This window comes from Gadus morhua, chromosome 19, assembly GCF_902167405.1.
Source record: "Gadus morhua chromosome 19, gadMor3.0, whole genome shotgun sequence".
In the NCBI taxonomy this organism is placed as follows: Eukaryota; Metazoa; Chordata; class Actinopteri; order Gadiformes; family Gadidae; genus Gadus; species Gadus morhua.
The window spans coordinates 10,500,530-10,525,529 of record NC_044066.1 but is presented as its reverse complement, the minus strand read 5'-3'; the positions used below and the strand labels follow the sequence as shown (position 1 = coordinate 10,525,529).

The 25,000-nt window shown below is 45.1% G+C and overlaps 3 protein-coding genes and 1 long non-coding RNA gene across 4 annotated transcripts in view; 1 reads left to right on the top strand and 3 right to left on the bottom strand.

Annotated features, from left to right (window-relative positions):
* ttc28 (tetratricopeptide repeat domain 28) overlaps positions 1-2,766 on the bottom strand; it is a 51,055-nt gene extending 48,289 nt beyond the window's left edge. The window contains exons 1-2 of the mRNA XM_030342191.1: positions 2,475-2,766; positions 10-417 (exon numbers count right to left, since the gene is read on the bottom strand). Of these exons, the coding sequence (XP_030198051.1) occupies positions 10-417; positions 2,475-2,504 (438 nt within the window). The 5' untranslated portion in view covers positions 2,505-2,766. The remainder of the gene's footprint in view (positions 1-9; positions 418-2,474) is intronic.
* Positions 2,767-3,508: 742 nt separating this feature from the next.
* Positions 3,509-8,847, bottom strand: pla2g3 (phospholipase A2 group III). The gene is made up of 6 exons (XM_030342513.1): positions 7,202-8,847; positions 6,940-7,072; positions 6,168-6,302; positions 4,870-5,913; positions 4,017-4,127; positions 3,509-3,889 (listed from the first exon to the last, which is right to left on the bottom strand). Exons 1-6 carry the CDS (start codon positions 7,734-7,736, stop codon positions 3,673-3,675), a joined length of 2,175 nt encoding a protein of 724 aa, XP_030198373.1. The 5' UTR covers positions 7,737-8,847; the 3' UTR covers positions 3,509-3,672.
* Positions 8,848-9,554: 707 nt separating this feature from the next.
* Positions 9,555-25,000, bottom strand: part of rph3aa (rabphilin 3A homolog (mouse), a) — an 18,959-nt gene continuing 3,513 nt past the window's right edge. Inside the window, exons 2-16 of the mRNA XM_030342008.1 lie at positions 20,335-20,458; positions 19,599-19,728; positions 18,875-18,958; positions 17,950-18,121; positions 17,064-17,438; positions 16,696-16,896; positions 16,218-16,297; positions 15,055-15,129; positions 14,558-14,667; positions 13,570-13,698; positions 12,886-12,937; positions 12,262-12,413; positions 11,839-11,920; positions 11,618-11,714; positions 9,555-10,968 (exon numbers count right to left, since the gene is read on the bottom strand). Coding sequence (XP_030197868.1) covers positions 10,835-10,968; positions 11,618-11,714; positions 11,839-11,920; positions 12,262-12,413; positions 12,886-12,937; positions 13,570-13,698; positions 14,558-14,667; positions 15,055-15,129; positions 16,218-16,297; positions 16,696-16,896; positions 17,064-17,438; positions 17,950-18,121; positions 18,875-18,958; positions 19,599-19,728; positions 20,335-20,450 — 1,989 coding nt within the window. The 5' untranslated portion in view covers positions 20,451-20,458 and the 3' untranslated portion in view covers positions 9,555-10,834. The remainder of the gene's footprint in view (positions 10,969-11,617; positions 11,715-11,838; positions 11,921-12,261; positions 12,414-12,885; positions 12,938-13,569; positions 13,699-14,557; positions 14,668-15,054; positions 15,130-16,217; positions 16,298-16,695; positions 16,897-17,063; positions 17,439-17,949; positions 18,122-18,874; positions 18,959-19,598; positions 19,729-20,334; positions 20,459-25,000) is intronic.
* LOC115532306 (uncharacterized) lies at positions 11,977-12,540 on the top strand. The gene is made up of 2 exons (XR_003974012.1): positions 11,977-12,098; positions 12,219-12,540. It is a non-coding gene; the product is annotated as an uncharacterized LOC115532306 (long non-coding RNA).

Here is a 25,000-nt window from a genome sequence, read left to right as displayed (position 1 = left end):
GCCTCTTACCTTGGGCCACTTGGGGTTGATGAGCCGGGCCTTGAGGGCGTCGTCCAGGGCGGTGCCGTACTGCCCCAGCCGCAGGTAGGCGGCCGAGCGGTTGCTGTACAGGATGCAGTTCTGGGGGTCCGCGGCCAGGGCCTCGCTGTAGAGGCGCACGGCCAGCGCGTACTCCCCCTGCTGGCAGGCCTGGTTACTGCGCCGCACGCGCTCCAGGAACTCCGCCTTGCTGAGGGAGGAGGAGGTGCACGAGGAGGAGCACGAGGCGGCGGAGGAGGCGAGGTGCACGGGGTCCTTGGGGAGCAGGGCCCCGGACGGGAGCCCCGGCGGGGAGGAGGAGGAGGAGGTGAAGAACGGGGAGGGGGGAGGCTGAGTGACGGGGGGCCGGTGGGTGGAGCGGGAGCCGAACAGGGAGAACTGGGGAGAGGAGGTCAAGGGTCAGAGGTCAGGGGTCAGGGGTCGTACACATTCATCCTCTGAACACGGGTGTCGTTAGTTGTCCATGGAGTCATTTTGAAACACTAAGGCCCAATCCAATTTCTACCCCTTACCCCTCCCCCTTACCCCTTCAAAACAAGGGGGAGGGGTAAGGGGAAGGGGTAAGGGGTAGAAATGGGATTGGGCCTAAAACAGCTATGTGCTTAAAGAAATGAACTGGGGGACCAACTATTTGTCGATTAGTTTTGCATTTTGTTTGTTGACTTATTTACTTATTTGTATAATCCCTGGCAGATGAGACCATAAGGAATGTTAGACAGACAGACATGTGATGGGCTATTCCTATTTATTTTGTCACATCGTCTGTAATTTCAGTTAAAACGGAGACGTTACGGTTTGTCAGAAAAGCTATGTGCTTCCGGATTTGGATTTTCTAAATGTATCCTCTTACCAGAACTTATAGCAAGGCACTCATTATGTTTCTCCCTCTCTCTGGCTCCCTCTCTCTCGCGCTCTCTTTCTTTTCCTCCTCTTACTCTCTCACACTTATAAAGTCATTCAAACTCTCTCTTTCTCTCTCTCTCACTCTTTCTCACACTTATAAAGTCATTGAAATACTCTCTCTCTCACACACACACACACACACACACATACGCGCACACACACACACACACACACACACACACACACACACACACACACACACACACACACACACACACACACACACACACACACACACACACACACACACCCATACAGGCAGACACACCCACACACTAGCATGCACGAGTACATCCATATATATGCACGCACACACACAGAAACACAGACACATATACACAAACACAGACACACACACACACACACACACACACACACACACACACACACACACACACACACACACACACACACAAACACACATTCACAAATGCTGCAACTGTTTGTGTCTTTGTATGTCAAATTCAATGGCCTGTTAAGGGTTTGAAAAACTAAATAACTAGCATGCAAGACACACATGCACGCCCACACACACACACACACACACACACACACACACACACACACACACACACACACACACACACACACACACACACACACACACACACACACACACACACACACACACAAACGCTTCTCAAACCTGATCAGATTAAACACAGTCTGTGTCTGAAAAATTGAAAGATATTTGCGTCTTTCCTTCCCTGCCAATGAATTGTCATTTAATAATGCTGAAAATAATTCAGAAAATAATGCTAAAATAGTTCCCATTATTCTATTGTACTCTACTATTTGTATTGTAACCACAAGGGGTCTTGACAATGTATAGCTGTCGGAAGTTGGAGGTGTGGTATTGACTGAAAGTTTTTGCAATAATGAAAGGAAGGAGCTGGCGGTGTGTGGATGAAGACTGTTTGGCTGTTTGTGTGTATTCCGCGAATAAGAATTGGAGTTGTTGAGTGAGCCCCAACGGGAGAACTTGGAAGTGTGTGTTGGTGTCAGATATTCTAGAGCCCCAGTGATTCGGCAGGAGCATGAGTATCGCGATGCTATACGATCACTAACTTTCCCTTATACTCACACACTCCTCCAGTATCATACATCACTGCCAAGAACCTTACCACAATGCTTAAAGACACACACACACACACACACACACACACACACATGCACAACCACACACGCGCGCACACACACACACACACACACACACACACACACACACACACACACACACACACACACACACACACACACACACACACACACACACACACACACACACACACACGCGCATGACAACGATGCACAATCATACACGGCGACTGAACCCCTAAACTCAAGTGAAAAATCGATGAGAGTAAGCTACATTAGCGCCAGCTCCTTGGAGCTATATTTACACTGAATGGGTCCGTGCACACCCCTTACTTGGGTAAGGAGTAGGAAACCAAGTTAGGTACAGGAATGTTACTCCCATCTTTTGATCATGCATAAAACCGTTATTCACACCGCTCCATTCACACGCTTACCTTTTCCTTCTTAGCTTTCGCTTTTTCCATTTTGTCCACTCTACGGCGACAGTGACTCGAAACTTTTATTATTGAAGAATCCGACGTCCGGGAGCCATTCGAGACAATAGGGTAAGCCTACAACTATCCACCAAACCTCAAGTCCTCCATTTAATAAGCCACAAGACAGGGACAAGCGAGTTACATAGGGGGTGAAGTTTCCTCCTCAGACAAAGTAATTCCAGAAGGATAAGTGCGCCATGTTCTCCGTTCCGTTCCGATCCGGTTCTCCTCTCCCGGTAGCGGAGTTCTTCCCCGGAGGAGGCGGCGGGGGGCGGGGTGGGGAGTCGCTCCTCCGGCTGCAGCCCTCAGATGCCTCGCCATTACTTTTTCATGACATCACAGCGGAGTTGAGTTACCTGACCCGCACTTCTTCGAACAATGGGACTTTTACGGAAGGCGAACTGGCTGGTCTACGCTATTTGTGTATCGATGCTTTAGTTGATGTCCTATATTTCTGAAACAGATTATTTAACTTCTGACCTGGTGGTTTCACCAGAAAAATGACCCGCACTGGGTCACGGACCGGGTTTGGTTCGGTTCTGTCTGAGATAATACTGAGGTATTTCTTGTCATCAATGTGAAGTTTTTGGATACTTTCATGATAGCACTGCTGAGTATGGGCCATTGTTTATATCTGAGAAGGAATTATAATGGCCACACAAATTATCAGTCTAAATTAAAAAAGACGAATGTTAAATACGTTTTTCTTTTAGGCATTCATATTATTATTATATCATAATATGATTCATATGATCGGTTATCATTCATATGCTGGCATATTTAACGATGTTAGTATTGTTTTATGTAATCTTATTTAATTAAGCCTTTATATTTTTCCTCGTTCATACATAAAAACACACTCTAATGTTAAATCCATGGGCGTTCAAGTTCAGCAATCAAAACATTAACTTATGGTATTTTAAAGGACAGTGAACATCAATGATAATGTACAAATTGACCATCAATGACAAATGAACAATGGACACATGGGCTTACGGTATGTGCAGGTATTTTATTGAAACAAAGGAGCATTTTTTTAACAAATATAACAAATGTATACCCACTATTTCATATATAACAAATACTATATATAATATATACAAAAAATGAACTATGTATAAGTGATTGTAGCAGTGTCTCTATCAAGATGAATCCATCAATGTGGGCTGTCACTCCGGGTTTTTGGTACTTTGGCTCGGATTATCCGATCGCACAGTGTACTGAGTCTGACCGCTTTTCCGTTTTTTCGTTTAACCCTGTAGGTTCTGACACGGAGACTCACGGCCTGTAGGTGGCGCCAATCGTCCATTTCCCCACCGGGAATGGTCCTGTCCAATGTTGGCAGGGCAGGACGGTGTACAATGGCTTTACATCTGGAGAATTAAAATAAGGCATTAATATGAATACATGTCACTTTTATGAACCATATATTTAATGCAAGTTATAATGGTCTGATCATCTAGCATCTGTTTGTGTGTGTGCCTGTGTTTGTGTACTTACATCTTGCCCGCTCCACAGTCCGGTATCAGGAAGCAGGATTGGGAAACTCTGTCCAGGAGAAATTTGTCCACGTCTGTCAGCCGCCTCTGATTGGCTAAAATCTGAAACAATCTGCATGAAATCACAGACGGATTAGACTCTAGATGGTTATCAAATGTACAAGTTCAACGGTATAGTATTACGTTTGGAACGAGTCATGGACGGGCAGAGATATGATGGATGCCCAATAGTGTGGTACCTAAGGGGGCAACATTTATTGGGTTTGATCCCCGAGGCCCCTAGTCGAACCTGGAGGAATGCTTGAGCATACGCCCTATCCTACTGAATTCACTGTCAATGGCTCTGGATAAAAGCGAAATGACTAAATGGTAAATCATCAGAAATAGTGGATTCTGGAGTTTGATCGATGCCTACGCTCAGATCCATCAGGTGCACGTGAGGTTAAAGAGTACAGAGAAGTGCACAGTGACACGGGTGCCAGGTTTCTGGTTTTGTACGACCTGATACCTTTTGGTATCAAACTCTGATCGCTATGCAAATAATCAGTCTGGTGAAATTAGTGTACATTTGCCCTAGTGTTGCAAAAATCTAATGTCTCAACCATGCTCCCTCTATTTTTTTTTAAAGCATAAGCACATGAACAGCTGTTGAACTTAGTAAACTTAGCATTCAGTATTAAACCACAGGGAAGCAAACAGGTAGATTGCATGCTTTATGGAGGTTTCTTCAAGCACTTCTTATCTCGGCTGTAGTTAAATGCCTCAGAGCAGTTCTAATATTTGTTTCTGACTGGATCACAGTCAAACGTAAATTACCAAGCATTACAATACTCTGTCATTATGGCCCACGGTACCTTTTTGTGCAGCTGCAGTGGTACAGGGTCCTGGTGTCCGGGTTCAGGAGGCCGTATCTCCTCTGCTTGGGAAGGATCCTGGCTCTGCTGCACTGGTCCAGCTCTCTGTACGCCTCACACGACAGCTCCTGGCCTGGAGATGGAGACACGCTGCTCTCCATCTGAGTGGCCCAGACACCGACACTGAGGGCGGGGCCCGCGGCGCTAGCAGAGGTGAGGTCAGAGGTCATCGCCGGGGGATCAGCGCGCGGCGTCGAGCTCCTGGTCGGGGTCGCTTGAGTGGCGTTCTCCTGAGTCACGGTCTCCAGAATGGCGTTCTCTTGAGTACCGTTCTCCTGAGTGGCGTTCTGTTGAGTGGCGTTCTGTTGAGTGGCGTTCTGTTGAGTGGCGTTCTGTTGAGTGGCGTTCTCCAGGGTGGCGTTCTCCAGAGCGGCGTTCTCCAGAGTGGCGTTCTCCAGGGTGGCGTTCTCCAGAGTGGCATTCTCCAGGGTGGCGTTCTCCAGAGTGGCGTTCTCCAGGGTGGCGTTCTCCAGAGTGGCGTTCTCCAGAGTGGCGTTCTCCAGAGTGGCGTTCTCCAGGGTGGCGTTCTCCAGAGTGGCGTTCTCCAGAGTGGCGTTCTCCAGAGTGGCGTACTCCAGGGTGGCGTTCTCCAGAGTGGCGTTCTCCAGGGTGGCGTTCTCCAGAGTGGCTTTCTCCAGAGTGGCGTTCTCCAGAGAGGCATTCTCCAGAGTGGCATTCCCCTGATTGTCATTCTCCAGAGAAGCGTTCTCCAGAGTGGCGTTCTCCAGAGAGGCGTTCTCCAGAGTGGCGTTCTCCTGATCGTCGTTCTCCTGAGTGGCGTTCTCCTGATCGTCGTTCTCCTGAGTGGCGTTCTCCTGAGTGGCGTTCTCCTGATCGTCGTTCTCCTGAGTGGCGGTCTTCTGAGTGCCGTTCTCCTGAGTGGCGTTCTCCTGAGTGGCGGTCTCTTGGGACGTGGAGGCGTGGGGCTCGTAGGCGACGGGAGGGTGGACTTCTGCCTGGAGCACTGTCTGGGTCGTTTTACACCTGTAGGGGCGGAGCTGTTAGCAAGTCACCAACCAAGGGCCGTATACCACGCCCATATTTGGAATGGCCATCCTGAGTGGCCATCCAAGCTTAATCTGGCACTTGAGAGGATTTTAACCTGTCAATCAAAGTCGACAACGTTGGTCTGGAGGACATGCCCCACACACAATATTATCAGTTATCTACAATAAAACACCGTCATTTAGCAATATGAATCAACCTTGGCTATAGTGAGACCACAAAAGTCCACTTACATGCCGAACCAGTTCCTCTCCATGCAGATTACTGTGTAGGAGAGCTCAAAGCAGTTCATCTGCAGCATGTTGAAGAAGACCTTCCCAACCACGTCGGATATGCTGTCGTTGGCGTTCCTTAGGCAACTGTGGAACCTTCAGGTTGAGACAGAATATCATTTAGGTTGAGACAGAACATTGTTGAGGATGAGACGGAACATCCTTTTAGTTCGATAACGGTAACCCTCTCGTTACGGTGCCAACCGGCCTGCGTGGACCAAAGTCCATGATCAGAAATCTCAAACTTGCACCACACAGATAAATGGCACCTAGCCCGGCCTTAAACAAATCTGATAACAATAGGGTATTATTTATTATATTTTTTATTATTTTTATTACGATTAATCATATTAAGTTTTAAGGGACGGAGCAAAGTCTGTGGTGAGGCACTGCCAACACCAAGCCCTGTTGGGGACAGAGCAGGTGTGGGCCTAGTCTACCCTAGAAAGACCACCACAACATTCAATGGGATATTACCGCTAAACAGACCTATCTACACTTAAACGCTTACAGTGAATGTAAAAGTGATTATTTTGTCAGTATGCCTATTTATAGATCTATTATATAGATATATTTTGAATTCATTATTTTCAATATTATTTTATTCATGGCGTTTCTGTTAAAATTGTGTGATATATATTTATCTTTGTTAAAAATAATAGGTGTTATAAATAAATTACAGTTGTGCATGAAAAAAGTACAGTTTTCGGGAATCTTATACTACGATCCTTACCTGTTATCACAATCGCAGTGAGACATGGTGAAGATATTAGTGTTGAAGACGCCGAATTTGTTTTGGAAGGACAAGATTGTCTCCTGGCAATGGTCATGTTCACGACAACAACTGTCCGTCCCCGTAAAGGCTCCTAAAGCACAGACAAGAGACATATATCAAATTATGGTTGATGGTTTTATATAGTGTCCATCTAAAGGTGTTCTGTATGGATCCAACTCACAAGGAACATTTGAAACTTTAAACATGAAAAGCAACTCACCCAAATCTGCATATGACAGTGCTTTGTTGCCAGACCCGCACCAGAGCGTCCCAGGTACAATAAACCCGCGCTTCACGCGCCGGTGGCTCGCCGCCTTGGATCTTTCGCTCAGCGCGCCAACGCTTCTTGCCTTTCTGCTTCGGCTTGCGCGTTCTTTAACCACAAACGGTGCGTTCACGTCGTCACATAATCGATTTGATGCAAACAATGCATTAATATTTAAATGCTCACTGTGGTTCTCCAAGAACTCATTCGTTTTCTCTCGGCACAGGGATAGATAGTTTTCTGTGACGGCTGCGTCCTCCACCCAGGAGCACTGGAGCAGCGCGCGGTCTGGGGACCACACGGAGTGGTAGAGGCGCACGGCGGCGGAACGATGGTGAGGGCTGTGGTGGCCCGTCCGCAAGAAACTGTAGTGAGTTTCACCGTTGGAAGCAAGTCGGGTATAAGCACAGATGCTCTCTACATCTGCTGCAGAGCTCGATATCAAAGCTCGAAATATTAAAAATACTCGAAAAATATGAAAAGGGTGCATTCTGAGGAAGAATAACTAAAGCAAAATGTAAATTTAGCTAAATAAGTTAAAGGTAAATAAATGAATTATTACAGATAATTCACCCAGATGGCAGCTTATGATTTCTACGTTAGTTGAACGTATATATAGGCATATTTCTTATCTATTCTAGATTGGAAACGGGGATTTCCCGGGATGTTAAAGTGATGTCAGCTGCACCTCAGACATCGTATGATGCCAAGCTCCTAGCTAAACACTAGGTCTACCAGAGACACACCTGTCAGCCACTGAGTACACTAGTGATACAGTGAACAGACAACCGCGTCTATTCCTCCTCTTTTTTTGTTGTATGTTTGGGCGACTTTTGTCCGCTCTGTGTCTTTTTTATCATATAGGCTAAGCGATATTGATCAACTCAGATTCACACAAAAAAGGCGCGCGTAAACGCAGCCAGCCCTTAGCCTGCCTTATACTGATCATATTTGAATATTAAATGGGCCTACTGGGAGAGATTGTATAAAGCAAATATTTAGCACAGTAAAATTCATATCATTGTTTATATTTTTGCACATCACCGTGAGTATGAAACATAGATATGTGTACTGTATTTTGATAGTAGAATGTATTCCAATGCTGTTGCTATTATATTTATTAGGCATATTTATATTTTAAAGTGCTATGTTTTTCAAATCACATATTCAGAACGAAGTGATGTTTTACTCCTACTACACATATAGGCATACTTCACTCATAATAATGGTATTGCAATAATTGCAGTTAACATAATGTAAACAGAGCGTCACCTTTGATTGGAGTCTTGACCTGATTATTTTAACCTTTCACCTACTTGGAAAGAGAGAGTGAGGACGAGGAACAGTTTTATTGACTTATTCAAAGTTCACTCAGCTGTCAGTTACGTGTCTTCCTCTGCTGATTGGGCCAAACCTCACCTGATTGAAACAAAGTCCCATGCCCCGCCTCCTTTATAGTTCTACTTCCTATATACTGGTTGTTTTGGCTTTTCATCAGGGTGCACTCACACTAGGCCATCTGGCCATCTGGCCGTGGCCATTGGCGTTTTCACACCTAATCTGCCAGTGTGAGAGTGTGGCCAGTCTGGCCATGCCAGGCCAACTTGGCCACTTGGCCGCCACGGTACAGATGCTAATGAGCCGACACGCGCACACGCACGGCTACGCAACCGAGGCGGATGACGTATAGTCCATGCGACGACCATGGCCATAATAAAGGCGACGAGCCTTCTTTCCAATTAAACTAAACATGGCGTCAAGCGTTTCAACTGTTGGTTCACATTGGTTCCCATAGAGAAGTCGAGTGTCTATTAGCCATTTGGGCAGACAATAAGCAACAGACTCAGCGAAGTGCGAGCTGTGTTCTCTGTAGTGTTGTCGATTGTTGTTAAAACTCTGACTGGCGGCAGACTTTATTATGGTCCATGCAGCGGACGCTTTATGATGACGTGTTACGACGTGATGACGTATGTACAAGAGCCTACCGTGGCCAAGCCACAGTTGCGACGGCCAGATGTCCTAGTGTGAGTGCACCTCAGTGTACATGCACTGTCCTGCAACACACATGCACATTTTAATTTAATACCTTTGTTTTTCTTTGGGGAAGAGTTTGAAAAGGTAAGATTCATCAATAAACTCATATAAAAATGTGCTTGTAATTGATTACTATAAGTTATTACAATAAGTTGTTTTAGTAGTAGGAGTAAGAGTAGCAGCAGCAGTATAAGTAGGAGTAAGAGTAGTAGTAGTAGTATAATAGTAGTAGAAGTAGTCATGTGAAATCACATTACTACAAGCACAGACAATATAGTGATTGCACAATGTTTTTATTTACCAACAAGAATGTATGCTACATTATCGGTGTGCCTGTACACATATATATATATCAAACAATAAATCGGTCGTCTATACCAAGAATGAAAAGTGAAGATGATTTTGAAGTGGCACCACCAATTGCAAGTCATAAGCATCATACAGACAATTTCAATTAATGCCCGGCCTAAACGATCAACGTTTTTAAAAATAGTTGTACATGATGGTGTAGGATGCATGCATACAATATTGGAGGCATTTTTCTTAGGATAGGGAATGTAGAGATGGAGAAATAAATAAATAATATGTATGATACCAGAAAAATAGAGAAAGATGATCGAATACAGAAATAAATAAAGAGTGTTATGACACGATATGATAGAGAGCTACTGAGAGGCACAAACAGACAAGGATTGAGAGATAGAGCGATAAAGCAAGAGAATTATACACTATATGGAGAGAAAGAGAGATAGAGAAAGAGATATAAAGGGAGATACAGAGAGAGATTCTGAGAGATGTTTAGGGAGAGAGCAAAAGAGAGAGAGAGATACAGAGATAGTGTTAGCGAGAGGACCCCACAGAGAGCAATACAGAGAGGGAGAGAGAGATACATAGCCATGCAGTTGCAGAAGAGCATAGTAGGAGCTAGTAGGCTAGTCAATTCATTCTGATGACTTAATATTTTAACACAAACCAGACTTATATAGGTCAGTAATACCAACTGTCTTTTAACAATCTACAATATTTCCAGGATAAATATAACAGATAAGAAGATATTTCATCTTAGTACAGACTACTAAATCAAACGAATATGGACTAAAATAAGGTGTGACATAGCATGGTATATAACATTATATCACATTATTGCACAGTATGTGATCTTCTCATTTCACAATAAGAGCGCAGGAGATCACCTTAGGAGGTAGAGACGAGGTACAAGACACACTTAATAACATACGTCCCACAGTAAAGGACACGAAATGGAATTATCATTCTCTTAACATTAGGTTAATGCTGAATGACAAAATAAAAGAGAAATCCTATGGTAGAACTGAAAACTGCTTCAATATTAATGGCCACATATTGGCAACGAGGTCAGAATCCATTCTAGACATGCATGCACATTCTGCCTCAGAACAAACACCGTAAAAGGTAGGGAGGACACAAACCCGCGGGTGCGTTTCAGAATAAAAGCCCCCGCTCCGACTGGGAAGAGATGGGAATGGATAACTGTCACTGGACCAAAATGAGATGGATAGATAAAAGAAGGAGGTCTCAGTCCTCGAACTTGGCAGGGTCGTCATTGAGGAGAACGTGCCAGCGCTCTATCTTCTTGTCTTTGTTCTTCAGACATTCGTACCAGTGCTTCAGACACTCTCCCTTCGCCTGGATGCCCAGCTGGCAGCCCCCTTGGGGGGGGGGGGAGACATGGATCGATAAATAGATGGATGGCTTATTGATATATAGATGATGGATGCATGGATGGATCATTGACGATAGATAGGAGATGGAGGTATGGATGAATGGACAGGTGGATGGGTCATTGATAGATAGATAGATGACGAATGGATGGATTGCTGAATGCAGACACGCATTAATGGACAACCTACCTATTTTTTCTGAACAAACCAGCGAAGCATTTCTCTTGGCTTCATTAAAACAACCGTCACCAAATTAATTTGTCTAGATCCCTTCATTGTACGGATTCTGCTGAAGAGCACTTTTCGTCGCTTGCACCGCCATGAATATAAAAAATTGCAAATCAGCACTTTGGTGGTTGTGATAGGAGGTTTGGCAAAGGACTTGTATGGCAACCTCTTGTTATTATCCTCACAAACTGCACACTTATCGACGCACAGGGATTCCAAAATATGAAAGTGCGGTATTGCAAAGGGTTTTCATTGATGGCAGACGTGCCCACGCTCTAAATTCATCAGCAGAATTGGTACAAGGAAGCAATTAAGCAAGTAATGGGTGTTTTTGTGAAGCCAGGAGAGACGGCTGCAACAGTTTGCTCAACCGGTATCGTCCTGTAAGTGTTCATGTCAAGATACGTACCGATGAAATCGTTGGACTTGCCCATGTCGTAGTCCCAGACGGAGATATCCAAGGTCTTCTTGGCCAACTCACCGTGTTTTATTTCATAGCTGAACTCCTATAAGACAAGCAGAGCATTTAAAGCATGGGCAACCACAAACAATTTTAGAGGAAGTCATGGAAGATAAATGGGTGATCAACAGTCTGGGCGGAGCCTTGTCAGAGAGTGGTGCGGAGCCGACCTCGTTGTACTCTGGGTTAAGGGTCTTCTTCTTCGTCTGTGTCTTGTTCTTGGCCTTCTTCCCCATATCTGGCTTCAGACATCTGCAGCAATACCATAAGACAACACTTGACAAACTGTGTGCACCTGAGGTCGGTTGGTTTGTCTCTCGTAAATGACAATATCTATTCTTCAAATACCTGACGTTTCATTCAAAATCCTTTTTTGTGATTCATTTATGTGCAGATATGAGGTAAGGCGCCTTGCTCAAGAGGCTTACAGGTAAACAGTGGACATTGGGGTTCAAACCCAGAACCTTTCAACCTTTCAAAGAAAATAAATGTCTTTCAATTCTCATGTGATGGTCTTTTCAAACATGTAAGACTAAACATATCCCCATAGATAAAATGGACAACACACGGCCGGAGGACAGTAATAAACGCACACTTTAACGAAGGGGTCGGAGTATCCGTTGGAGTCCATGGCGGCAAGGTGGGCGCAGCGCACCACTCCCACCACCAGGCGGCCCTGCCGGCTGTCGTAGTGCAGAGACACCTGGACGCGGCCCCGCTCTTCGCTGCTCTCTCCGTCCTTGCCCTGCAAACATATGAATACGTTGACATATATTTATGGATCATATATGTATCAACAACCAACCAGATAAAGTTAAAAATGTATAAGGAAAATAATGTATAGATCATTAAAATATGTATTTGTATTTGTATATATGTATGTCTTTAAGGAGTCTTGTCTTCCTCTACAAGCACCCATCAACTCAATTGGAATTATGGGATACATAAAATCGAAATAATGATACATGTATCTATGGGTCTATATGTCGAAAGAATGGCTAACTAGCCATCCCCCAAGCACACATTGACTATACATGCTGTTAATATATGTGCAACCTCCTAAGTCGGATTACTGTCTAAATCAGTCTAAATCTCCATCTTTAACCGGAAGCATGCACTCAACCATGTATACAGCTACTGTATAGGTCTATAAGTAGCAGGAAATACACAGATTAACAGAAATGTATAGTGCAGGTAATCTGATAAACGTGTCTTACATCATCCTCATAAAGAGCCATACCCCTCGCTGACCCCCCTTGTGCCTTCTTCGACTTTAGAGAGATAGAGAGAGGGGGGGGGGGGGGAAACAGAGGGTTAAATAGAGAGGGAGAGGGATGGGGAGAGGGAGAGAAAGCAAGATATGACGACAGAGGGACAGAGCCAGAAAGAGGGAGGGAAAGTGAGAGAGAGCATGAGAAAAGGCAATAGAGAGGAAGCAAGAGGGTTTTAGAGAGAGGGAGAGAGTGAGTGAGAGAGAGAGAGAGAGAGAGAGAGAGAGAGAGAGAGAGAGAGAGAGAGAGAGAGAGAGAGAGAGAGAGAGAGAGAGAGAGAGAGAGAGAGAGAGAGAGAGAGAGAGAGAGAGAGAGAGAGAGAGAGATTGAGAGAGAGACAGAGAGAGAGAGATAGAATGAGAGAGAGAGAATGAGAGGGAGAGAGACTGTTACAGATTCGATTTAGCACATTTTTCGCGTTATCTTGATCTTACAATAAACCAAAACAATTTACAGGAATACAGGGGGCAAAAAATTCAGTTAGAAAAAGAGAGAGAGAAAGAGAGAGAGAGAGAGAGAAATAAGGGTTTTAATGAGAAGAAGAGTAAGAAAGGGGGGAGAGTGAGTGTAGTATTGATATGTTCCCCACAGTAATCCACATGGATGTCATCCTGGCTCTTGCTGGTTCTCACCTGGACCACCCTCTCCAGGCACACACTGAAGTTCTTCTTCTGGTTGAACTTGAGTTTCTTCAGCGCCACACGAGTCTCTCCGATGAACTCATTATGGCCAAACTTATCCTCATCGCTCACTGCGAGCCTGCAGAGAGAGAGCATTTCAACTAGATGTCTCTCTGCCACTCACTGATAGACTGCAGAGAGAGAGAGATGGTTAACAACCTGTCTCCCTACTATTCACTGATGGACTGCAGAGAGAGAGAGAGCATAGTAACAACGGTACTTGTCTCTGTATCACTTGCTGAGAGCCTGCAGAGAGAGAGCAGGTTAACTACATGTCTCTCTCTCACTGACTGATAGACTGCAGATAGAGAGAGAGAGCGAGAGAGAGAGAGAGAGAGAGAGAGAGAGCATGTTAACAACTGGTCACTCTACCACTGACTGAGTGCTTGCAGAGAGAGAGAGCATGTTAACTACTTGTCTCTCTACCACTCACTGACAGACTGCAGAGAAAGAGAGTATGTTAACAACCTGTCTCTCTACCACTCACTGACTGAATGGAGAGAGAGAGAGAGAGAGAGAGAGAGAGAGAGAGAGAGAGAGAGAGAGAGAGAGAGAGAGAGAGAGAGAGAGAGAGAGAGAGAGAGAGAGAGAGAGCATGTTCACTACATTTTTCTCTATCACTTACTGACAGACTGCAGATCGAGAGAACATTTGTATACCAGTCTACCAATTTACCATTTCTTTGTCATATATCTGTCTGTCTGTCTGTCTGTCTGTCTGTCTGTCTGTCTGTCTGCCTGTCTGTCTGTCTGTCTGTCTGTCTGTCTGTCTGTCTGTCTGTCTGTCTGTCTGTCTGTCTGTCTGTCTGTCTGTCTGTCTGTCTGTCTGTCAGTCTGTCTGTCTGTCTATTTATCTACCATATATTTCAAAATATGAATAGTTGGTATTTGTGTATGTGTGCATATGTGTGTATCATTGTATTTATGTATTGGTGGTACCTGAGTGACTTGCGGGTCATCTCTTCATCGGTGATGCCGTGGTACACCAGCGTCTCGTTCCACACAGGATTCAACGTGTGCTTCAGCGTCTTGGTACGAAGTTTATTAGACTGAACGACACAGGATAAGGAGAGATGAGCGACGAGAGGAGAGGAGGAGAGAGGGGAGAAGAGAGAAGACAGGAGACAGGAGGAGAGACGAAGGAGAGAGGAGTGAGGAGAGAGAAACGAGAGAGGAGTGGAAAGGAGAGAGAAGAGAAAGGAGGAGAGAAAGGAGAGAAAAGAGGAGTCAGACAAATGTAGATGAAATGTTTGAGATTTTTATATTCTGAAATACAAATCGTATTTATTCTTGAATAATTAATTAAAACAATATAAAATATAGATACAAATGTGGGGGAGGTAAGATATGGGTGGGGGGGTTTTGAAAGCAAGATAACCAAACCAATATTTCTAATGAATAATCACTAATAATCCGCCGTAGGCAGCAGGGGATACCTTGCTAGCTCCAGGCAGCAGGTGCAGCTTCACGTAGGGGTCGGCCAGCCCGTTGGAGTCCATCGGCTTCAGACCCTGAAGACGACCACAGTTTGGGAAGGCCCATGAGCGAGGGGGGTAATGGCACATGACAATATGCAAATGCATATGCAAAGTGTGCATATGCCCCCCATATACCCCCCCGTAATACGGACACGGAACACTTCCAGTCACCTTCACACGCGGCTCTTACCAGAGCTTAGAGACTAAGCCCAGTGTCAGACTGTATGCACTGTATGCACTTTTTCCATGCTACCTCACTGCCGCTTTAAGTGTGCACTGGAGGATGCATGTGGATGTAATGTGTGTGTGAGGATGTGGAGATGTGGGAGGGTAGAGAGTGGTTGTCTGTGAATGGCTGGACGATGTTTTGTTTTATATTATTTTTAGAACTCTATTTATAAAGCACCAAGAGGACTGCCATCCAATTTCGTTGTATCCTGTGCAATGACAACAAATACATATGTTCTATATGCATTCACAGATGTCTCCATAGTATCCTTACACAGTGTGCTCGGCTGTCCTTTAGACTGCTGCACTATTTTGTCCACCATTTTGTTGCGGATACTCGTTGAGCCCTATCCCACGGATAGTTGCCTGAGCTGGGGATGCACTTTATGGTAGCTTTATGGCCCTGAAGGGGTTTATGGAGATGTCCTGAACACACCCTCTATAACAAAGCCTGCAAGACTAAGAGAGCTCAGGAGAATGATTTGACATGCTTTGTGGATTCTCTTGTTCTGCTGTTCTGCTAAATAAATCTTTTCATACTTAGATCTGAAGATTACAATTCAGAGTGGCGTCCTATAGGGGTCGAGGTAATCTAACTCAGCAGCATGTAGTGGACGTTTATGCCCGGGGAAACATCTCTCTCACTTTCTCTCTGTCTTTGTGTATCTTTCTCCCATCCTATTTGAACAATGGAGATTATTCTTGACGTTTAAATGTTCATCACGTTCTTACATGCTCTCACTGTCCGACCTGAAACATCGACATACCGCAAGCAGCAAGAGGGCTATTGCTATTGACTGACCTTCCATATGTGTGTGTGTGTGTGGGAGGGCGTTTGTCAGATCGTGTGTGTTTGTACGTGCGTGTGAGGGTGTGCGTGCGTGTTTGTTCACCTTGGCTTTGACAATGCAGCAGTGTAGAGCATGGGTCTCCTGTTCGTAGAGGAGGGAGAACTCTAGTAAGCCCAGAGTAGCTACAACAGACAAACACAACCACAAACAAACACACAAGGGACGTTTTAGGACACATTATGGTACCTTAATATGTAGTCAACTAATCTTAAGTGAAGTATAAGGTATAATGTAACATTAGCTTAGGGCTACTTATTTACAAAAAAAAAGGCTTTAATCAGACACTGTAGTAGTGTAACTCCAGAATCTAATAGCGTAGCCTTCCTAGCTAAAAGTACTTTATACATATAGAAGATAGTTCGATTTTTTACGAATCTCACAAATATACATACTATATACAATGATGACAAAATAACGTCATTTTTAAATGATATTATATTATATCAATATAATATCATTTAGCAATTTATAATTTATATATAATTAATGTCGAATATGAAATATTTCATTTTAATCTTACTGGACTCATCAGAGTCGTAGTCAACCTCATCCTCTTCGGTCTGCTGAGGCGCGACTCGGCCTGGCGAGGGACTAGCAGCAGCAGCAGCAGTACGCGCTGATGGGGTAGAGGAAACGAGCGGCTGTGTTTTCATCATGACGCCTGAAGAGGGCGCTGTGGTGCACCTCTCGAGGGAGCTACTTTCCACATCTGCCGCAGGGGCTTGGGGAGTTAGAACAGCGACAGAGACAGCACAACAGCGTCACAATAATGTACATCTATTCACAAAATGTTTGCCACCCATTTCCCTGAAGGAAACAAATGAGGTAGCTTCAAAAACATATGTTTGATAAAATACAACAATACTGATGGGATGTGTTTAAATTCACCCTTGTGTTGGCCTAGTTGGACTGTGTTCGGCGCAGTCCCCAATTGTGACCTGGCCGGGGTTGGTTTGGGGAGGGGGGTAGCTTTCTCCATGGTTGTAGGTCTCTCTGCATTCGTAGTTCTCTCTGCATTTGTAGCTCTCTCTGCATTTGTAGTTCTCTCTGCATTTGTAGGTCTCTCTGCGTTGGTAGTTCTCTCTGCGTTGGTAGTTCTCTCTGCGTTTGTAGGTCTCTCTGCGTTGGTAGTTCTCTCTGCGTTGGTAGTTCTCCCCGTGGTTGGTCCAGAGGGCTGTCGTCTGTCACCATTGGCCCCTGCTGAGGGTCCAGTGCGGGGTCCAGAGTACCCGTGTTCTGGCCCACTGGGTCTCTGTTGTGGCTCTGGGATCATGAGGACAACGGTCATCATTCATGAACACATAAACACACACACACTCACATGCACACACGCATGCACGCACACACGCACGCACGCACGCACACACGCACACACACACACACACACACACAAACACAAGCATACACACATGTACCACACTCTTCAGGCCCCGGGAGATCAATAAACGATCATCCAAGTGCATCCATGTCTGCTACAGTAAATATACTGTACATACAACTGACACGTAGCTACCGTATGCACAGTATATATACATACAACTAACATTTTAGCTACAGTATACATACAGCTTACATGTAAGCTACAGTATATATATATATATACATGCTAACATGTTAGCTTCATTACATATACATACAACTAACATGGTAGCTACAGTACATATACATACAACTAACATGTTGGCTACAGTATATATACATACAACTACCATGTCAGCTACTGTATAACCCAGCTCCACTCACAACACACCCAGACCCGCTGCACAATAAGAACCTTGTTGTGGTGGTTGGTCGCTGGCCTCCATCGTCTGCTGGGCTGGTTCCCGGAGGTTCTGCTGGGCCCTGGTCTCCCTGCTGGGCTTGCTGGGCCCGGTGAGGGTCAGTGGGCCAGGCAGCACCTGCTGGGCCTGGCCCTTGTAGAACCAGGCCCCTGAACGCTTCTGGATCTGAAGAGAGGAGGGGAGGAACCGATAAGACACAGGGTAGAGGCTCTGTCTGAAGGGGATTATGTTGCAAACACTTGATTTGTGCAAATGTAGAATAGGTGAAAACATAGGTGTGTGAATTCTCACATCCTTCTCACATCCTGTTCTACGAGAACAACCAAGTCTGCAAGCAAATGGCTTTGCAGCATATTTGTCTTGGATAAATATTGTTGATGATCAAGTCAGATCTCGCGGTTTTAGTTTAAGTGTTCCTAGCTGAAGATGTTTTTCTGCTTGTTTGGTTGTGTATTTGTCTGTTTGTTCGGAACAGGGCATGTCAATGTGTGTTTATTGATTTGTACTTGGGATGATTGACACCAAACTGAATTAATCTAAGGGTGTGTACCCGGAGGCCATGACAGAAAGACAGAAGACCCTGATATAACCTTCACTTTTATTGTGATTTATTATTGTTTATGTTGCAATAAATCCAAATAGATCCTTATGCATTAATAAAAACATGACTTGCTTAGTGTATTTAGTGGGCTTTCCTGGTAGGATATATTTACCATTATTAAAAATGCCTTATGATTGAGTAAGGGCTCCTAATGTCGTCCTTGTTCATCTGTCCATTGTTGCTCACTTTATATCTATTTGATTATTTACAGTGAATGGGGGAGGAATCATCAAGTATTCATGTGTTCATATGTTAATGTATTCATGTAACTTCACATGTTAAGATGTCCGTGTGTTCATGGGTTCATTGGTGCTCACCTCTTGCTGCTCGCTGCAGATCCGACAGAGCCACACGGGACATGACCGGCTGTGACTGCAGATCCCGCACTTACTGCACATGTTCTGCACACACACACACACACACACACACACACACACACACACACACACACACACACACACACACACACACACACACACACACACACACACACACACACACACACACATATGTGCATAGACACACACAGACAATATACATTATAAGCACATACACATTTATGTGCATACAAACACATTCACACACCTTTATAGGCACCTACACATATATGTGCACACACACACACACACACACACACACACACACACACACACACATACACACGTGCGAGATACACACAAACGCATGCACGCAGGCACCCACGTACGCAACACACACGCACACAGCTTGGTCCCTGGTGGCAGGTGCACGGCACATGCACTTTTCCAGTTCAGCTGGCATTAAGCCAGGAGCAGCAGCAGGACACAGGAAGTGTACAAGACGAGAAACACACACAGTGTGTGTCACTCGCAGCCAATTAACCCCCAGCCCGCCCCTGCCACTACAGAGATCATTCCAGGACTCGACAGCCCACTCTACTGTCTGCACCCTCTCATTTCCCCTGGCGGTATGCACTCTGCCCACGCGTTTTCACCTGCGCTTTTCATTGTGTTCACTGTTGTGCGCTGTCGTCTGATAATGCCCTTTATCTAATCCGCCCACCTTTCTGCACTGAACACAGAGCACCGGCGAGACCCCCTGCGGTCCGAACGCCTCCCCGCACAGGAGGCAGCGGGACTGGCCGTCGCCACACGCCGTCCTCCTGATGTCATCCAGACGGGTGGAGAGGCGGCTGGGGGGGAGGGAGAGGGGGAGAGAGAGAGGGAGGGAGGGAGGGAGAGGGGGAACGAGAGAGAGATATAAGAGGAGGATTCTCTTGAAATTCTAAACATCGACATATTTAGAAGGTTTGAGATTAGAGTTGCTCAAGAGCCCCATTCACAATCTTCTACAATACATTTGAGGGCCTCTAGAATATTTTTTTTATGGAATACATCTTCTGGAATCAGACTGTATTCTACGGCCCCTAGAATACTATGCAATCTTTCGAAATTCGATTTTAGAGACTCTAGCAATTGATTCTCGAGCTTCTTCATTTAAATTTTACAATTTCACTGTACCGCTCATTGATCAATTAATTCAAGAACCTCTATTATACTAGAAGCACATTGTTCCCATCCTTGAATCCGGTTTCAGAGCTTCTGGATTAAGATTCTCGCTCTTCTGGAAACGGATTTCAAGATTCTCGCTCTTCTGGAAACGGATTTCAGAGCATTGTGGAGGAAAGCTCCCACAATGAGATCCATCACACACAACATCTGCTCGGCTTGGATGTCCTACCACTCCTCCATCTCCTTCCGTAGAGAAGGCAGATGGTGAGGTCCTCCGTCCTCCTCACCTGATCCTCTGCTGCTCCATGTTCTCCATCATGGACGCCCGGGCGATCACGCTGTTGATGATCTCCTTCTCCTCGTCCGTCAGCTCCGCCCCCAAGGCTCCAGCAGATGTGTTCATGTTCACCTCTAAACACACACACACGCACGCACACACACACACACACACACACACACACACACACACACACACACACACACACACACACACACACACACACACACACACACACACACACACACATACACACACACACACACACACACATACACACACACACACACACACACACACACACACACACACACACACACACACACACACACACACACACACACACAATCAAATCGTGAACAAGGACTGTTTCTGACAGCCACTGTAGGCGAGCTCAGGCTAATATTAGATAAATAGACTAATTAGGTCAAAATAATCAAAAGATGACGTACTACCAAAGTACACAGACAAATATTGTGGGTCTGTGATCATCAGAGCCGAGGAAGACAGAATACCAACATAATGTGCAAGTTAACAACCATTATACATGACTATGGTCAGGCTGTAAATGATGAGCGGGAATGCAGTTGACACCTGCAGTTTAATTAAATGTAATGGCAGTATTATTATTCATTAAACACCCACTTATGACCTCCCAAAAGAGCATTCTTGATACAACAGACATCACTAAGCACTCCCAAACGTGCGAGAATATTGGCATATGTATGTTTTCATTATGTATGATTAGCATGATGAATTAGCATATCCATATATTTCATATGTTTAATGACTTTCCCCATTACCTTACAAGATCTATTTGCAACAAGTATACTGCTAATGTCTTTCATTGTCCCCTGGTTTGACATATCTGTCTGGACTTCTATCCAGAATACTAAAAAACAGAATTTAAGGTGACATTTCCTCAAAGTGATATCCTGACTATTACCTGGCTTTGTAATGCTAATCTGTTCTTTTTTTCCTCTTTCTATTTTGCCTCCCAAGAGGAACGTGTTGCCTCTGATGCATGTCAATGCTGCCTGTCCCTGCTGATGGATGTCCCTATGCGTGTGTGCGTGTGTGTGTCTGTGTGTGTATGTGCGCGTGTGTGCGTGCACGGTTGTGTGTGTGTGTGGGTGTGAGCTTGTGTGTGTGTGTGTGTGTGTGTGTGTGTGTGTGTGTGTGTGTGTGTGTGTGTGTGTGTGTGTGTGTGTGTGTGTGTGTGTGTGTGCCTGAGTGTGCAGGGGGTGGTCACACAAATAAGGAGAACACTCTATAATGCCGGACCCTTTTAGCTCATGAGTCACATTGCTCACACACAAACACACGCACACACACACACACAAACACACACACACACACACACACACACACACACACACACACACACACACACACACACACACACACACACACACACACACACACACACAAACACAAACATCTTCTAGCCCCCCCCCCCACACACACACACACACACACACACACACACACACACACACTAAAATTGTCAGATGACAGAGTTGTTGACTCTAGACTGAAATAGAAAAACAGTATATATGAGTAAAACAACCCCTTAATGAGCAAAAAACCCTGATTGTTTATTGACAGACAGGGTCAGTCACAGAAACTTACGAGGAGGGTTAAAGCTAGAGCTTGATTTCTGACACTGCAGATCAAGGTAAAACTAATTTCACTGATTCTAGAAGGTGCTGCAAAGTATTGTAGGGTTAAATACTGTGTCATGTAATCACCCTGCACAAACACACATAGTACCCTTACACGCACGCAGACACACACACACACACACACACACACACACACACACACAAACACACACACACGCACACACACACATCACGGTGCATTAGCGTGCTGGCCAGAAGGACCCCCCCACCATATCCTCAATGTCACCCATGGAGGTGAACGTAAAACACTTCCATGTGACAGCCCATCAATATTAGTAGCCGTTACATCTACCCTCTGCCCCAAACCCCGCCCTCTTCCCAGGTCCTCAGTGTGTCATTCACCCCCCCCCCCCCCCCAATTGTATCCCCACGAGCCCCCATCCAATTCCATTATGCAATGGAATTGCATTATACTGCGTGTGGTACTGTGTGATACTGCATATCAACTTGATGGGCAATATAAGTTTATGAAATTGAATAATGCTTGATGGTATATGTCTGAAATCATATTATACTGTATCATATGGTATTATACGATATACTCAAATAAAGGTTGACCTTACCCCCCCTTACCCCCTACCACTCATTAATGACAGTAAATCAAAACACGATTTTTGTTTGGATACTTTTGAAATGGTCGAAAAGCCTCTGCTGAATGTTGATAGCGAATAGTACCAAACAGTCAAATCAAGTCCAAACCAGGGAGGGGTGGGACTGCAGTCAGACCCGCAGGACCTCAACAGAGCCCATACAGCACAACGGCGCAAGCCATGAATGGATCCTGGTGCTGGGTAGAAATGGCGTGACTCTGCACATCACGATAACGCACATGAGGCCATACAGGGGGATTGCATCCATGCATTTCCAGCTTGTATTGAGTGTATTGTGGACCACAATGAGGGATGGTGGCCACAAAAGGGAGAAATTGGTCATAAAAAGATACAGCGTGATGAATGTGGGCACACTGGCTGCTCAGGGTTTGGGTGCTACAGTGCATAGCAATAAACAGGAGATGGCACATATATAGATAGGGCAGGGGGACACACACATGTGTGTGTGGGTGTGTGTGTGGGTGTATGCGTGTGTGTGCGTGTGTATGCGTGTGTGTGCGTGTGTGTGTGTGTGTGTGTGTGTGTGTGTGTGTGTGTGTGTGTGTGTGTGTGACGTGTGTGTGTGTGTGTGTGTGTTTGTGCGTGTGTGGGATTGCGTGTGTGGGATTGTGTGTGTGTGTGTCCCCCTGGAACTTTAGTCAGCCCACACATCTCCATAGAACCAAAATGTATTTCCTGTCAGACTTTCTCTTTACTTCCTGTCAGAGATTCTCTTTACTTCCTGTCAGAGATTCTCTTTACTTCCTGTCGGTTTAATGTTTTTTGTCCAGGTCCCTAAGCCGCTGTGACAGGGCTTTTCTCCCAACACACACACACACACACGCTTTCTCTCTGCTGCTCACACACATACAGGCACTCACGCTATCTCTCTCATACACGCATAAACACACACACACACACACACACACACACACACACACACACACACACACACACACACACACACACACACACACACACACACACACACACACACACACACACACACACACATAAAACATACACATTCTCATTCTTATCTGTCTCACACACATGCTCCCAAATTCACACACACACACACACACACACACACACACACACACACACACACACACACACACACACACACATACACACACACACACACACACACACACACACACACACACACACACACACACACACACACACACACACACACACACACATTCTTGGTACTAACTAGCATTCTATGGGCACTTTGTGTGTGTGTGTGTGTGTGTGTGTGTGTGTGTGTGTGTGTGTGTGTGTGTGTGTGTGTGTGTGTGTGTGTGTGTGTGTGTGTGTGTGTGTGTGTAGCCTGCTACAACAGATTACATCACAGTCCTCACAGTACACTCTGCTGCCAAGAGGCTTCTTTAAACTCATCTGCTCCCTTTGTTTTTCTGTCCTTCCTCTTCCCTCCTCCTCCTTCCTTCAAATAAGGAGAAATTCCTGTTTCACTAAATGCAGGACTACTTCAAATACATGTGTGACTCCGCTGTGTGTATGTGTGTGTGGTGTGTTTTTATAAAATTAAAATCAGTGTTCAAAAACTTGTCGCACACCAGTGCACGATCAAACCCATTTGAGTTTTGTGAACGACATTCATTGCCGAATATTACCCCTTACCTCTGCATTTCCCTCTCGTTCCCATAAATCCCCGTCCCCTTAAGTGACACGTGATCAGCCAGGAGCGAGACATTGTGCCTCAGTTGATTCATCTCTCTGACAGACGGTAGTGAGCCATGTCAGGAGGCAAAGCAGGGAGGGCTGGGGGTAATGTACCTCGTGTCTTCAGACCTGATCTGAACGGAGTTGTCATCGCAGGCACAGAGGCTCAGACAGACGACCTCATCGTCGTGAACAAAGTCATCGTGTTTATTCTATGGACGAGAACGCAGTGCCCTCAAGGATTCTCAAACGCATCCGTATCCCTGGAATTCCAATTTGAAAACATCAACACACACACACTCAGGCAGCCATCCTCCGCCTTGGCCAACCCCTCTTACCTCTCCCCTTTTCTGTGTCATCATTTTCTCCAGCACCACGAAGCACCACCCACCTCCTCCCAACTTCAAACTGATAATCAGCATAAACTTCTAACAAACCGAATTATCACACTAAATTACAAAGGAGAATTGCAACACACCCCCACACACTCTTATTTTAACAACACCTCTTACTTCTGCCCTTTTCTTTTTAATCACTTGTTCTCTGCAACATGCCTACGCATACGCTCGCACACGCGCACACACACACACACACACACATGCTTCACCGCCACCACCAATATAAACCAATATCCATATAAAAATATTAGACCAACATCCATCTATCTGCATGTCAGCTCATTTGTCACTGCACATGTTCTCATTCATAT

Excerpts from the sequence above, each read along its gene's own strand:
- pla2g3 (XM_030342513.1), bottom strand. The coding sequence starts at position 7,736 with ATGCACCCTTTTCATATTTTTCGAGTATTTTTAATATTTCGAGCTTTG. Across the intron at positions 5,914-6,167 it reads GAGAGGAACTGGTTCGGCAT|GTGTAAAACGACCCAGACAG; the intron begins GTAAGTGGACTT and ends CCGCCCCTACAG. Across the intron at positions 3,890-4,016 it reads GACTGTGGAGCGGGCAAGAT|ATGTAAAGCCATTGTACACC; the intron begins GTAAGTACACAA and ends TTAATTCTCCAG.